This window comes from Camarhynchus parvulus, chromosome 23, assembly GCF_901933205.1.
Source record: "Camarhynchus parvulus chromosome 23, STF_HiC, whole genome shotgun sequence".
NCBI lineage: Eukaryota > Metazoa > Chordata > Aves > Passeriformes > Thraupidae > Camarhynchus > Camarhynchus parvulus.
This window is the reverse complement of record NC_044593.1, coordinates 2310994-2323884: the sequence shown is the minus strand read 5'-3', so window position 1 is coordinate 2323884 and position 12891 is coordinate 2310994. Positions and strand designations below refer to the sequence as shown.

Sequence of the window (12891 nt, the reverse complement as noted above, 5' to 3'; positions counted from 1 at the left end):
AGTTCCTCTTGGAATTATCCCAATTCCTGTTGGGTTATCCCAAATCCTGCAGTGGAGATTTTTTAATCCCAATTCCTGCAGCGAGGGCTGGGTTATTCCCGTTCCTGTTGGGTTATCCCAATTCCTATTGGAATTATCCCAATTCCTGTTGGGTTATCCCAATTTCTGCCAATGAGGGTTGAGTTATCCCAATTCCTGTTGGAATTACCCCAATTCCTATTGGGTTATCCCAATTCCTATTGGAATTATCCCAGTTCCTGTTGGGTTATCCCAGTTCCAGCAGTGGAGGCTCTTTTATCCCAATTCCTATTGGAATTATCCCCAGTTCCTGTTGTGTTATCCCAATTTCTATTGGGTTATCCCAATTCCTGTTGGGCTATCCCAGTTCCTCTTGGAATTGTCCCAATTCCTGTTGGGTTATCCCAATTCCTGCAGTGGAGGCTCTTTTATCCCAATTCCTATTGGAATTATCCCAATTCCTGTTGGGTTATCCCAATTTATCCCAATTCCTGTTGGAATTATCACAGTTCCTGTTGGGTTATCCCAATTCCTGTTGGAAATATCCCAGTTCCTGTTGGGTTATCCCAATTCCTGCAGTGGAGGCTCTTTTATCCCAATTCCTGTTGGAATTATCCCAATTCCTGTTGGAATTACCCCAATTCCTGTCGGGTTATCCCAATTCCTGCTCTTTTATCCCAGCTCCTCACAGCAGAGGCTGTTTTATCCCAGTTCCTGCCTCTGGAGGCTGGAATGATCCCAGTTCCAGGTGTTTGTGCTGCTCCCAGATGGTTCTGCCAGGTGGGGTTTGTGTCAAACCCTCGGCATGGAGGCGGCAGCAGCCAAATCCAGAGCAGGAAGACAAATTGCTGCTCCCTGGTGTGGGGAAGGATGGGGCTCTTGGAGATGGATGGATTCTTGTTCCCTTTGCTGCTTTTTCTCCTCTTCTGGTGGAGGTTTGGAGCAGGGAGGGAATGGTCACACTTGGGGTGGAGTTCCCCAGGCGTGGGGCTCCAAGCTGATATTTCCCTTGGCCAGTAATGGGGTTTAATTTTATTTTCCCTGCTATTTTCCTGATGTTATTCACACCAGCTCTGCAGTTTTTAGGTTATGAGTGCTCCCCTGGAATGGCTCTGCTGTGTCCTGGGTTCATGGGATAAATTCCAGAAAAATTATGGGGAAACCAGCTCAGCATTTTCCTCTCAGCATCCCTGAAGCTCCTCAGAGCTTCCCTTTTGCCTGTCTCTCGTTTTTAGTGGGTTACAGAGGGACTGGGGAGGGGTTGGACCCCATTTTTATTTTAAAATTAAACCTCTCCAAAGCCCTAACACAGAAAACAAATCCCTCTCCAAAGCCCTGACATGGAAAAACAAACCCCTGCTGGTTTCGAGCTGTTGGGATAAGCTGATCCCAAAGGGAAAGATGCAGCATGTGGGTGATTCACATTTTTATTTTTAAAATAAAAACTTGAAAATCCCTGAAGCTCAGCTCAACCTTTCCCTCGTCTTTCCTTTGTTTCCCACCCCTGCAGTCAAGAAGCAGATGGAGCTGAAGTCCAGAGGGGTGAAACTCATGCCCAGCAAGGACAACAACCAGAAGACGTCAGTGTGTAAGTTTTCCTGGCTCTTCCTCGCTGTCTTTTTGATAACAATCTCCTGGAACATTTCATTGGACTTTCCAGTAATCTCTGAAACTTCGCCACTCTGAGAAGTTTGGGTGCTTTTCCCTCTTCCCTCTGCATTTCTGCATCACTCCCTCCTCCCAGTGCTCTGGTCACAAGCATTTACTAACTCCTGGAAGGGTGCAAGGGGCTGGATTTTCTGCATTTGGTGGATTCTGTGCTCCAGGGTCGTGGCTTTGGGCTCCTTTTAGTGGGGAAACAAAGAATTTTGGGCTTGGGATCGGTGTTATTGCTGTAAATAAGGAGCAGGGATAAGGAACAACATTAAAAACAGAATATTAGAAACATTTGCAGAGGCAGTCACAGCGTCTTCCTTTTTCTATTTGAGTTTTATTTCGTTTTCCCTGCAGAAAAATCATAATTCTGGGTTTGTAATGCTGATTTTCCAGGTTGTAATGCTGATTTTTCAGGTTGTGTGTAGTGCTCGGTGTGTCAGGGGCAGAACATCTGCTATGCCTCCCTCGGGCAGGTGGGAAATATTTCAGTTTTCCATCAGGTTCTTCCCAAAACCTGTGGCTTTTGTCCCTGAATCTTGGGCTCTTACTAAAATGAAACAGGAGGGATCTGACTGGGAGTTAATATTTTATGTGGATTCAAGTGGGAGCAGGATGGAGCATTTTTCCAAATGGATTTTAGGGGAGAAGCTGGAATTGCTCATTTTGTTGCACAGCCCATTACCCCCATCAGAGAGGAGCATTTGCGCAGCTCAGCTGGGTGGATTTCTCATACAAAATTCAGAAAAATGCATGGACTGGACCTGAACTGGTGAACTTTGCATACAAAATTCAGAAAAAGGCATGGGCTGGATCAGAATTGGTGGATTTTGCATACAAAATTCAGAAAAAGGCATGGGCTGGATCTGAATCGTGGCTCTGGAAGGAGAGTCTCCCTCCCAGCTCCCAGGAGAATTTTTAGAGGCTCTGTTGTTTTGGGAGCAAAGCCCAAAAAGGTAAAAAACAACCCAAAATCTCCAGAGCAGAAAACTCTGGGGGCGCGTCCAGGGGAAAATAATTCAAATTTAAAGGGAATTACCCTTTAAAATGGAGTCCAAGCTGTTCCTGGCTGGGTGATACATTCCTTGCCAGGAGGAATTTATTGGAATAAACATCCCAGCACCCTTAACTGAATTGGAAAATTCCCCTGGCTGGGTGTGGAGACAGAGGGGTGTGTTTGGAGTGGGGGGGAGTTTTGCCCTGGATTTTGGGGAATTTTGAGGGAAGGAGTGAAATTGTTGATTTAATGAAGCATTGTGGTGTTAGCAATACACAAAATTCCCATTTCTCCTTCCTGGGAATGGCCTTTGGAGCAGTTTCACCCATTTTTAGTGCGCTGAGGTGAGGCGGACACAGCAGCTGCGCTTCCCTTTCCTGCAGATCCTGCACTGCTGAGGAGGAAAAATAGGAATTCATTCCCCCTGCCTGGTTTATCCCATCCCAAGGGGCTCAGAGCCCTCCAGCTCCTTCCCCATGCCCTGCTCTCCACCAGCTCTGGATTTTCCCTATTTTCTCCCCATTTTGGAGCTTTCTGCTGCCACAGGGAATTCCCAGCTGCAGAAGTGCTGATTCCCAAGGAGGTGGCGCCCGGAAAATCAGGTTTTTATTTTTATTTTACAATCCTCATCTGCTCTGTTCCCTGCTGGATTTGAAACGTTGGCTGAGCCCCTCTGTGCTCCCAAACCCCCACGAGCTGAGTTTGCATCACAGATAATTCCACAAGTAGCACAGGCTGGGTAAAGAAATTTCCTATTCCAAGGCAATTTCCAGTTGCTCTGGCTCAAACACCAGAAATTCAGGAATTTTTGTGTCTCTTGGTAACACTTAAAGCTCTACCATAAAATCCTAAAACTGTTAAGGCTGGAAAAGATCAAGTCCAACCTTCAAGTCCCTGCTTTATTTTTGATTATTCCTACCAGCAATGTTTTCTTTCCAAGTGCTCTTTGCTAAAACCTGGCCTAAAATCCTCCCTGGAAGGATCCACTCTTAAATCCTGCAGGTTTTGCAGAGGTTTTTGGATTTGGGATGGCCTGGTCAGATTAAACCTGGCGTGTTTTGTGTGGCTGAATGGAGGCAGAATATAGTGATGTTAACGGCTGTTTGTGTTATTGCAGGGAAAAAAATCCATAAAAATACAAAATTCTGGGATGAGGTGCTGCTTGTGCTCAGTTGTAGTGGATTATGTTTGTTTGAAATCTTAATTAAATGCCTTGTACTGCTCACCATCAGTCAAATTATTTGGAAATCTTGCTTTAATCACTTTTGGAGGGGAGATATTAATGAGAGACAAATAATGCAGGTAGAAGAAATACTTTGACATTTTAGGCCATATTTTGGAGGTCATTTCTGGCACTCAGTGCAGAATGTAAATGTGGATATTCCAGGTCCCACAGTGGGGGAAATTGTGGTGGTTTGGATTTAAAAAAACGATGTCCAAGTGGTTTTTGTGATGTTTGGGTGAGGCCCGCCTGGAAAGGCCCTGGAAGGGCTTGGGTGAAGGAACTTCTGTGCGTGTCCAGCTGGGTCAAAATGCACTTTGCAAAATCATTTTTGGGGTGGGTTGAGCAGTTTTTAGGTGCCAGCCAAGTGTGTGGGGATTTATGGATTTTGGGGAGGTGTTTGTGGGACAAGGAGCCTCCTGGGGCCTTGTGGGTGAAGGATTGGAAGGACTTGGGTGAAGGACTGGAACTTCTCTGCATGTCCAGCTGGGTCAAAATCTGCTTTGCAAAGTCATCTTTGGGGTGGGTTGAGCAGTTTTTAGGTCTCAGCCAAGTGTGTGGGAGTTCCTGGATTTTGGGGAGGTGTTTGTGGGACACAGGAGCCACCTGAGGCCTTGTGCATGAGGGACTGGAAGTTCTGTATGTGACCAGCTGGGTCAAAATCTGCTTTGCAAAGTCATTTTTGGGGTGGGTTGAGCAGTTTTTAGGTCTCAGCCAAGTGTGTGGGAGTTCCTGGATTTTGGGGAGATGTCTGTGGGACACAGGAGCCACCCGGGGCCTTGTGGGGATGCCTGGAAGGACTTGGGTGAAAGACTGGAACTTCTTTGTGTGTGTAGCTTGATCAAAATCCACTTTGCAAAGTCATTTTTGGGGTGGGTTGAGCAGTTTTTAGGTGTCGGCCAAGTGTGTGGGAATTTCTGTTTTTTGGGGAGGTGTCTGTGGGACACAGGAGCCACCTGGGGCTTGAGGGTGCCTGGAAGGGCTTGGGTGAAGGACTGGAAGTTCTGTATGTGACCAGCTTGGTCAAAATCTGCTTTGCAAAGTCATTTTTGGGGTGGGTTGAGCAGTTTTTAGGTCTCAGCCAAGTGTGTGGGAGTTCCTGGATTTTGGGGAGGTGTCTGTGGGACACAGGAGCCACCTGGGGCTTGGGTGGGAAAGCCTGGAGATGCTCTGGGAATTCTGCACTCTGGGAATGTTTGTGAAGCTTCACCTTCTGAGCTGTTCTGGGACATTCCCAGCTGGGAAATAAATAAATTGGGGTTTGGAGCTCTCCAGGAGGAACATTCCCAGATGAGAAATTGGGGTTTCTGGAGCTCTCCTGGTAGAACATTCCCAGCTGGGAAATTGGGTTTTCCCACTGTCAGGACCTGGCTGTGACCTTTTCACTCTTGGTGTTGCTAAAATTGGGGGTGTTCAGCGTCTGGGTTGGTGTCACTGAGGTTCTGGAATCACTTCATCCTTGGTTTTTTGGGTGCTGAAGGATCTTTGGAGGTTGGAAATGCAGCAGGGTGAGCTCTGTACCCCTAAATCAGCTCCAAGCTCTCAGGCCTGATATTTGGGATCTTTCCCAGAAGTTTGCATGGAATTGCCTCAGTGTGACCACACAAATTAACCCTTTAAACCATCTCATTCCTGCTGCAGTCCTTCCCACCCCTCTTGCCAACATCACCTCCTTTCACTGGATTCCTCATGCTGAGAAATGCTGGGGCTTTGTCAAAGTTTGGTTTGGTTTTTTTTTTTAGGTGCTGCTTTTATTTTGCAGTTCTGAAATCCAGTGAGAAATTGTCCCTTGGGGATCTGTCAGCGAAGTTTTCTTATTAAGAGAGGCAAAACTAAAGAGGGTTTTAACAGTGGCAAAATGGGAACAATCAGAACTGGCTGTCACTGAGTTCAGGAGGAGAAAGGAATTGAAAAAATCAGGAGGATGAGGGGATGGAAAACCAATCCTATGGTTGGGGGAGAGAATTCCTGAGTTTCTGATACAGACATTGAGCGGTTCATCAAAAATCACAATTTTTGGGATCTGTTGTTTTTCCAGTAGCCTTGGGAGGGTTCATTTGCGAACAGCCCAGCCCAGGTGAAACTTTGGGAAGGTGAACACAGCAAATTCTCAGCATGACAAATCCAGTTTGTAACCTTTGGGCTGTTCTTTGTGTGTGTGTGTCTGTTCAAAACAAAAGGTAGAGAACAACAGTTTCTGTAAATGAGCATCTAATCCATCTCCTCCTTTTCTTTCACTTTCTTTAAAAGAGAAATTCCCCAACTGCCAGGATATGGAGATATCTTCCCTCTCCCCCTTGCTCAGCTTTATCTTCCCTGTTCTCTGCTTTATCTACTCGTGTTTTTAGGTGTTAATGAATCTCCACTAACGAGACAGGAGCTGGGCTTAGACCTCAGCATTGGGGGTGACAAACTCTCCTCTGGGGCCTTTGTTTTCCTGGGGATCTGGGATTGTTTCTCTTTGTTTTCCTGGGGATCTGGGATTGTTTCTCTTTGTTTTCCTGGGATTGTTTCTTCCCAAAGTTTTGAATTCCAGGCTTCATTTTTATCTGAGATGAGAAATAATCACTGGGTGTGGCATCAGTGACCCACTCTGAGGTACAGAAGGGGTGGGCTGGGGTGGGTTTGACCGTGGGAGGAGGAATTTGCTGTGGGAATGGGATTTTTCCTCTGAGGAAGAGCTCCCAAGTGTTGGGGTGTGGTTGTTACAGGTGTGTGTGGTCAGGAGGTTTTTACAGAGAAAAATCGGCAATTTGAGCACTTTCCTTCACTCCTACATGGATTTGGGACATAAAGCCCTCCTTGGGTCCCTCATCCTGAGGTGAATTTTCCTTCTTTGGGAGCTGCTTGTGCACAGGTATCACCTTTGGGAGCAGGGAGGGAACCAAAGGTGGGCAGTGGCACCCGGGGACTTTGTTCAGCCAAACCTTTCCTGTCAGAAGCCGGGAGTTGAATCCATGGGCTCTCCCTTCCTTCACACTCTGGGGTGATTTGGAATCCTCTGGGCCTGTGGAAAGCGGCAGAGCAAAGTTTGGAGCTGCAGAAAATGGAGAGATGCCGGATTCTGCTTTGGTGCTGCTGACTGAGCTTAACCAGGGGTTATTGTGGTGCTGTTCACAGGGGTCCCAGGGCGAGGGACGAGATGAGAATCTTGAATCCATGATTCAGAAGGCTGATTTATTATTTTATGATATATATTGTATTAAAAGAAAATTATGTATTAAAACTATACTAAAGAATAGAAGAAAGGAGACATCGGAAGGGAAGGGAAGGAGGAAAGGAGAAAAAAAAAAAAAAAAAAAAAAAAAAAAAAAAAAAAGAAAAAAAAAAAAAAAAAAAAAAAAAAAAAAAAAAAAAAAAAAAAAAAAAAAAAAAAAAAAAAAAAAAAAAAAAAAAAAAAAAAAAAAAAAAAAAAAAAAAAAAAAAAAAAAAAAAAAAAAAAAAAAAAAAAAAAAAAAAAAAAAAAAAAAAAAAAAAGAGGAAAGGAAAGGAAAGGAAAGGGAAAGGAAAGGAAAGGAAAGGAAAGGAAAGGAAAGGAAAGGAAAGGAAAGGAAAGGAAAGGAAAGGAAAGGAAAGGAAAGGAAAGGAAAGGAAAGGAAAGGAAAGGAAAGGAAAGGAAAGGAAAGATAAAAAATCTTGTCACTGCTCACAGCCTCGACACAGGTGGCTGTCATTGGTCATCAAGTAAAAAACAACTTCACACGCTGGGTAAACAATTCTCCAAATCACATTCCAAAGCAGCAAAACATGGAGAAGCTGAAGCTTCTCAGCTTCTCAGGAGAAAAGATCCTAATGAAAGGATTTTTCATGAAATATGTCTGTGACAGGTTATGGACATGGAAAATGGGAAAACAATCCCTCAAAGGGTGTTTTCCATGAATCCATGGCTCTGTCACCTCTGTGCCCTCCCACACACACAGGAGAGCACCAGAGCATCCTGTGGGGACAATCCCAGCCCCATCCCTGCTCCAGCACGGTGGGAAGAGAGGAAAAAAGGGCCTTAAAAACAAGATTCCTAAAGGGCATCAGAGGAGTGTTAGTGCTCAGGAGAAGCTGGAATATTTTTGGGGTCAGCAAAATTGGGAAGCATCCTCCTTGTAGGAACAGCTGTAGTTGGGGATGCACCAGGGGTTAATTCCAAATATTGGATGGTGTTGGCTTTGTGTGTGTCCAGGGTGGGTGGATTCTCCCCATGGATTCTCCCATTCCCTCTGCAGGGCTCCGGCTGCTGAGCCCTCTGTCTGCCATGAGAAAGGGGCTGGTGTCACCTCAGTGTCACCCTCCTCCTTTGGGGCACCGTGCTTGGAATAAAATTGGGATTTTCTTCCCCGTAATCCAGTGCTGGGCAGAGGTGGGATGGAAATGGGGCCGTTTCAGTGGTTCAGCATCACGGCTGAGAAATGTGCTGTAGGTTTGGGTGCAAAGAAAACCAAATCCTATAGAATTCCTGTGGCAAAACCCCCCTTTTGTCCCCTTGTTGCTGTGCTGGAATTGAGCCTGGAAATCAGGATTGTGCCAGGGCTGAGGGACCCCCCAGGTTCCCCCACCCTGAACCCTCCTTTGTGCTTTGGACAGGTTGGAGAGGGCTGGAAATGGGGAGAGTGGAGCTGGGAGCTTTCTTCAGTACTGGCCACCACCCCATGGATTTCATGTTTGTTGGCATCCAGGTTGCTCCATAAATTTTTTCCATGTTCCAACTAAATGACTTGGCTTTCAAACCCTCGACTTGCATCCCCCTCTCCTTTCTCCCTCTCGTTCTGTGCTTGGTTTTTCCCCCCTGGGATCACTCACCTGCCTTTTCATGGAGTTGTTTTCTTTCCCTGGCACGCTGGGCTGGGTTTGGAGGGCGGTGAGGTCGCCTTGGAGGGTGGCAGGTGGAGTTTGAATCATAACAAGCAGGCTCTGTGATTGGTGTCATTTAGCAGAATGGAAAAAAATACCAAAAAATCAACTTTTTCCAGAGGTATTTCTGTAGTGGAACAGAGGGAAAACTGCGTCCCTAGCCGGCATTTCCTAGAAAACACTCGGGTGTGTAAACTGAGCAGGGTATTTGTTTCCAAAGCTGTTGTTTTTCTGCAATAAAACACTGAGGTTTCTGAGCTCCCAGTTGCCATTTTTCTCGCCACATCCACCAAGCCAGCTGCTGAAAGAATGTTCCTTTTGCTATTCTGTCTCTGTATGTGCTGTTTTTTTGCTTTGTAGTAACTCAGGTTGGTGTGTCCCAGGGACATAATTTGTGTCCAGACCCTGGGATTCCCGAGAGAGGCAAAAGGATAGGCAACGATTTTAGGTAAGAACATTTTCTCTGCGTTCTGTGCATGAGCTCCTGGGTGTTCTCCTGGTGTGGGGGGCTCTGTTTGCTCTGTCCCCCTCCCAAAATCCTGCCCAATTTTGGGGAACACGTGTGTAAAACCCTTCCTGTGTGTGCTGTTCCACAAAGATCTCTTGGAGTGTTTTTATCCTTTCCCAATCCAGGTCGTGTGCTGTCCTCCCTCCCCTGGAAAACTGAAACAGCCAAAAGAAAAAAAATCACTTTTCAAATTAGCTCAAGCCTCAGCATGGCCCTGCCCTTAGAGAATTTGAGGTGGCTGAGGTTCCTTGTCACTGAGCCTGTGTGGTGCCAGCTAATTGGGGTTTAGGAAGTTTAAACCAGAGCTGTTGTTCCTTTCCAGGTCCCACTTTTCCTTTGCAGGGATGCCCCAGCTGCTGGTGGCCGTGGGGAATCAATATTTCATCTGATTCTGCTGCCCAGGGCTGTTTTGCTCATGGAAAGTGTCTCTCAGTCGAATCCCAGTCTGTCAGATTCTCCTCAAATGCAGCAAAGGAGGGAGGGCAGAGGAAAGGGAATCCCAGCAGTCCCTAAATTCCACGGGATGAATTCCCAGCTGCTGCGGGCTGGATTGTGTCACCCCAGTGAACAAAGCAGCTGGAACAGTAAAGCTCAGAATCCAAACCACAGAACAAAGGGCAGAACTCTCAGCAGTTGAGAAAGACTTTTACTTCACTTTTTGAGAATTCTGAATGTGTCCTCTGTCAGAGCTGTGGGTGAAATTCCCCCTGAAATGTCACTAAAAATTGGCATTTGGGCATCAGCACCTGGGGCAAACAGAGCAGAGGGGAGGCAGAGCTGGTCCCTCCTCCCTTCCCGCTGCCTGGGGATGGCCCTGGCCCCAAATGCTGGGATGCAGGAGCAGGCTGATGTCCCCTCTGTCCCCTCTCCAGGCTGGGCTCCAGCATCCAGTTCTCCTGCAACGAGGGCTACGACCTGCAGGGCTCCAAGAGCATCACCTGCAAGAGGGTCAGCGACATCATCGTGGCCTGGAGCGACCACCGGCCCGTCTGCAGAGGTGAGGGGCTCAGCTTGGCTGGATTTGGGGGTCTGGGGGAATTCCCAGCTCCTTCATGTCCCTTTTCCATCACCCATCCTGCCCTGGGGTCAAATAATCCTAGAATGGTTTGGGTAGGACCATCCTGCTCCTTCCACTGGCCTTCCAAGCCTTGGACACTCCCAGGGATTCAGGGGGAATCTGAGGGGGCTCAGCCTGGCTGAATTTGGGGATTTGTAGGAATTCCCATCTCCTTCCATTCCTTTTCCATCACCCATCCTGCCCTGGGGTCAAATAATCCCAGAATGGTTTGGGTTGGGCCATCCTGTTCTTCCCACTGTCCCTCCAAGCTGGCCTTGGACACTCCCAGGGATCATGGGGGAGTCTGAGGGGGCTCAGCCTGGCTGAATTTTGGGATTTTTAGGAATTCCCAGCTCCTTCCTGTCCCTTTCCCATCACCCATCCTGCCCTCAGGTCAAATCTCAGAGTGGTTTGGGTTGGAGGGACTTTGAGGACCATCCTGCTCCTTCCACTGTCTTAGACACTCCCAGGGATCATGGGACAGCCTGAGGGGGCTCAGCCTGGCTGAATTTTGGGATTTTTAGGAATTCTAGCTCCTTCCTGTTCCTTTTCCATCACCCATCCTGCCCTGGGGTCAAATAATCCCAGAATGGTTTGGGTTGGACCATCCTGCTCCTTCCATTCTCCCAGGTTGCTCCAAGCTGGCCTTGGACACTCCCAGGGATCCAGGGACAGCCTGAGGGGGCTCAGCCTGGCTGAATTTCGGGATTTGTAGGAATTCCCAGCTCCTTCCTGTTCATTTCTCACCCATCCTGCCCTCAAGTCGTCCCTTGGCCAGGTCAGAGAGTCCCAGAGGGGTTTGGGTTGGGAGGAACCTTAAGGAAAATGTTGTTCCGTGGGCAGGGAGACCTTCCCACCCCAGGCTGGCCTTGGACATTTCCAAGGATGGGGCATCCACAGTTTCTCTGGGAAATCTTCCCCAGGGCCTCCCCACCCTCACTTTTCAGCTTTTCTCAGGTGTTTTTGCACCTCCTTTTCCCCTCACAGACTCCTCCATGAATTTCCCAACCATCCCTAAATCCCTTCCCTTCCCTTTCTCCTGAAGATTTCCTTTAATTCAGGGATGTCAAACCTGAGCAGGATCACCCCTCTCCCTATTCCAGGTGTTTTCTCCCCTCTCCTGATAGAGGAAAGACTGGAATAAAACCTGGAAGAGCAGAGCTGGAGGGAGATTTTTAACTGGAAATGTGAAATTTTGGGGCTGTGCTTCCCCAGGAGCCATCAGGGAATGGAGTTTTTTTCCCATTTTTCCCATTTTGCCCTTGGCCATTTTGTTTTCATTCCCTCTCTGAAATGTCACATTGTGATATTTGTAATGCTAATAAAGAACAACTTGTAATATTTTTAATTGAATCCCTTTAAAGCTCTTAAAATCATAAATAGGGTTGGTTTTTTTTTCCTCCTAGTTCTTTTTTTCTTTAATTTCATCTGCAGATTTTTTCAGGGCTTTGGAATCCCATGTAATTCTTGAAACAAGCCTGGAATAAATTGAATCAGTGTAAGAGGATATTTGGCATAAATATGTGACACTGTAAAGGAAATTTATGGTGTCCTCCTGCAAGAGATAAGAAAGGATTTGCCAGCATTATTCTGTTTCTGTGAATCAACTTAATTTTTTCAGCTGCTGACTTCCATATTTTGGGGTGGTTTTTTTTCTATTTAAAAAGTTTGATTTTTATTTCAGCTTTCTGCCACTTTTTCCTCCCAGTTTGTGCCATTTTTTAAATTGGGTTTCTCTCCAATTCCAGAGCCAGTCCCAAATTTTGACCCCTTGGGCTTCAATAATTTCTTAATCCCCATTGAGCAAATTTTGGGGGAAAGTTCTGCAGCTTCCCCATTTTCAGCAGATTCCCTCTGGATCCTGGGAGAGTCACTTAATCCCACCCAAAAAAATGGGAATAATGGGATTTACCCTTTTTTTTTACATTGTGGGAGCTCCAGGATGAGGCAGGAATGGTTCAGCATCCTGGGTAACCTTCCCAGCCATTCCCAATGTTCCCACAGCTTGGCCAGGAGATTATTTTTTTATATTTTCCAAAGGAAAAAAAAAACTTTGCAGACTCCAAAAAATGCAAATACATCTCGAAAATTAAATTATACATTTAAATAAAGGAATAAACGTCAAAAATAAATTAATTTTGAGGCTCCATCACAGCAGAGGATATTTCCAGAATTAGGATGTTTTTCCCCACTTTTTTTTTTTTTTGTGGAATATTTCAGCTAAATATTACATCAAAGGCATTCCACAGGCAAAATTTTCCCTGCTTAAGCACTTTTTCCAGCTTTTCCTTTACCTGAGATGTTTTGAAGATGCAGAGCTGAGTTTCCACCTTAGTTCTGAGCCCACAGAAGGAAACCAGCTGATAAATACTTAATAATGACCTAATAAATCCTGGCTGTGCAGTGTTTTGGGGGTTTGATGTGCAGGAAGAAAGGGAATGGGGTTTTTTGGGGACATCAGGAAGGAGACGTGTCATTCCTGGCCTGGATGGGGAAGGGTTTTTCATGAGGGAAAAAGGAGGAAAAAAGGAAATAAATCAGTGTGAGCGGTAGAGAGTTGGGTGTTGGTCTGAAGGGGAGAGGGAGTCGGGGTT

The 12891-nt window shown here is 46.3% G+C and overlaps 1 protein-coding gene across 1 annotated transcript in view; it reads left to right on the top strand.

The window, feature by feature from the left end:
• Nucleotides 1-12891, top strand: part of CSMD2 (CUB and Sushi multiple domains 2) — a 250322-nt gene that overhangs the window by 114419 nt on the left and 123012 nt on the right. Inside the window, exons 7-9 of the mRNA XM_030964453.1 lie at nt 1529-1606; nt 9093-9180; nt 10113-10237. Coding sequence (XP_030820313.1) covers nt 1529-1606; nt 9093-9180; nt 10113-10237 — 291 coding nt within the window. The remainder of the gene's footprint in view (nt 1-1528; nt 1607-9092; nt 9181-10112; nt 10238-12891) is intronic.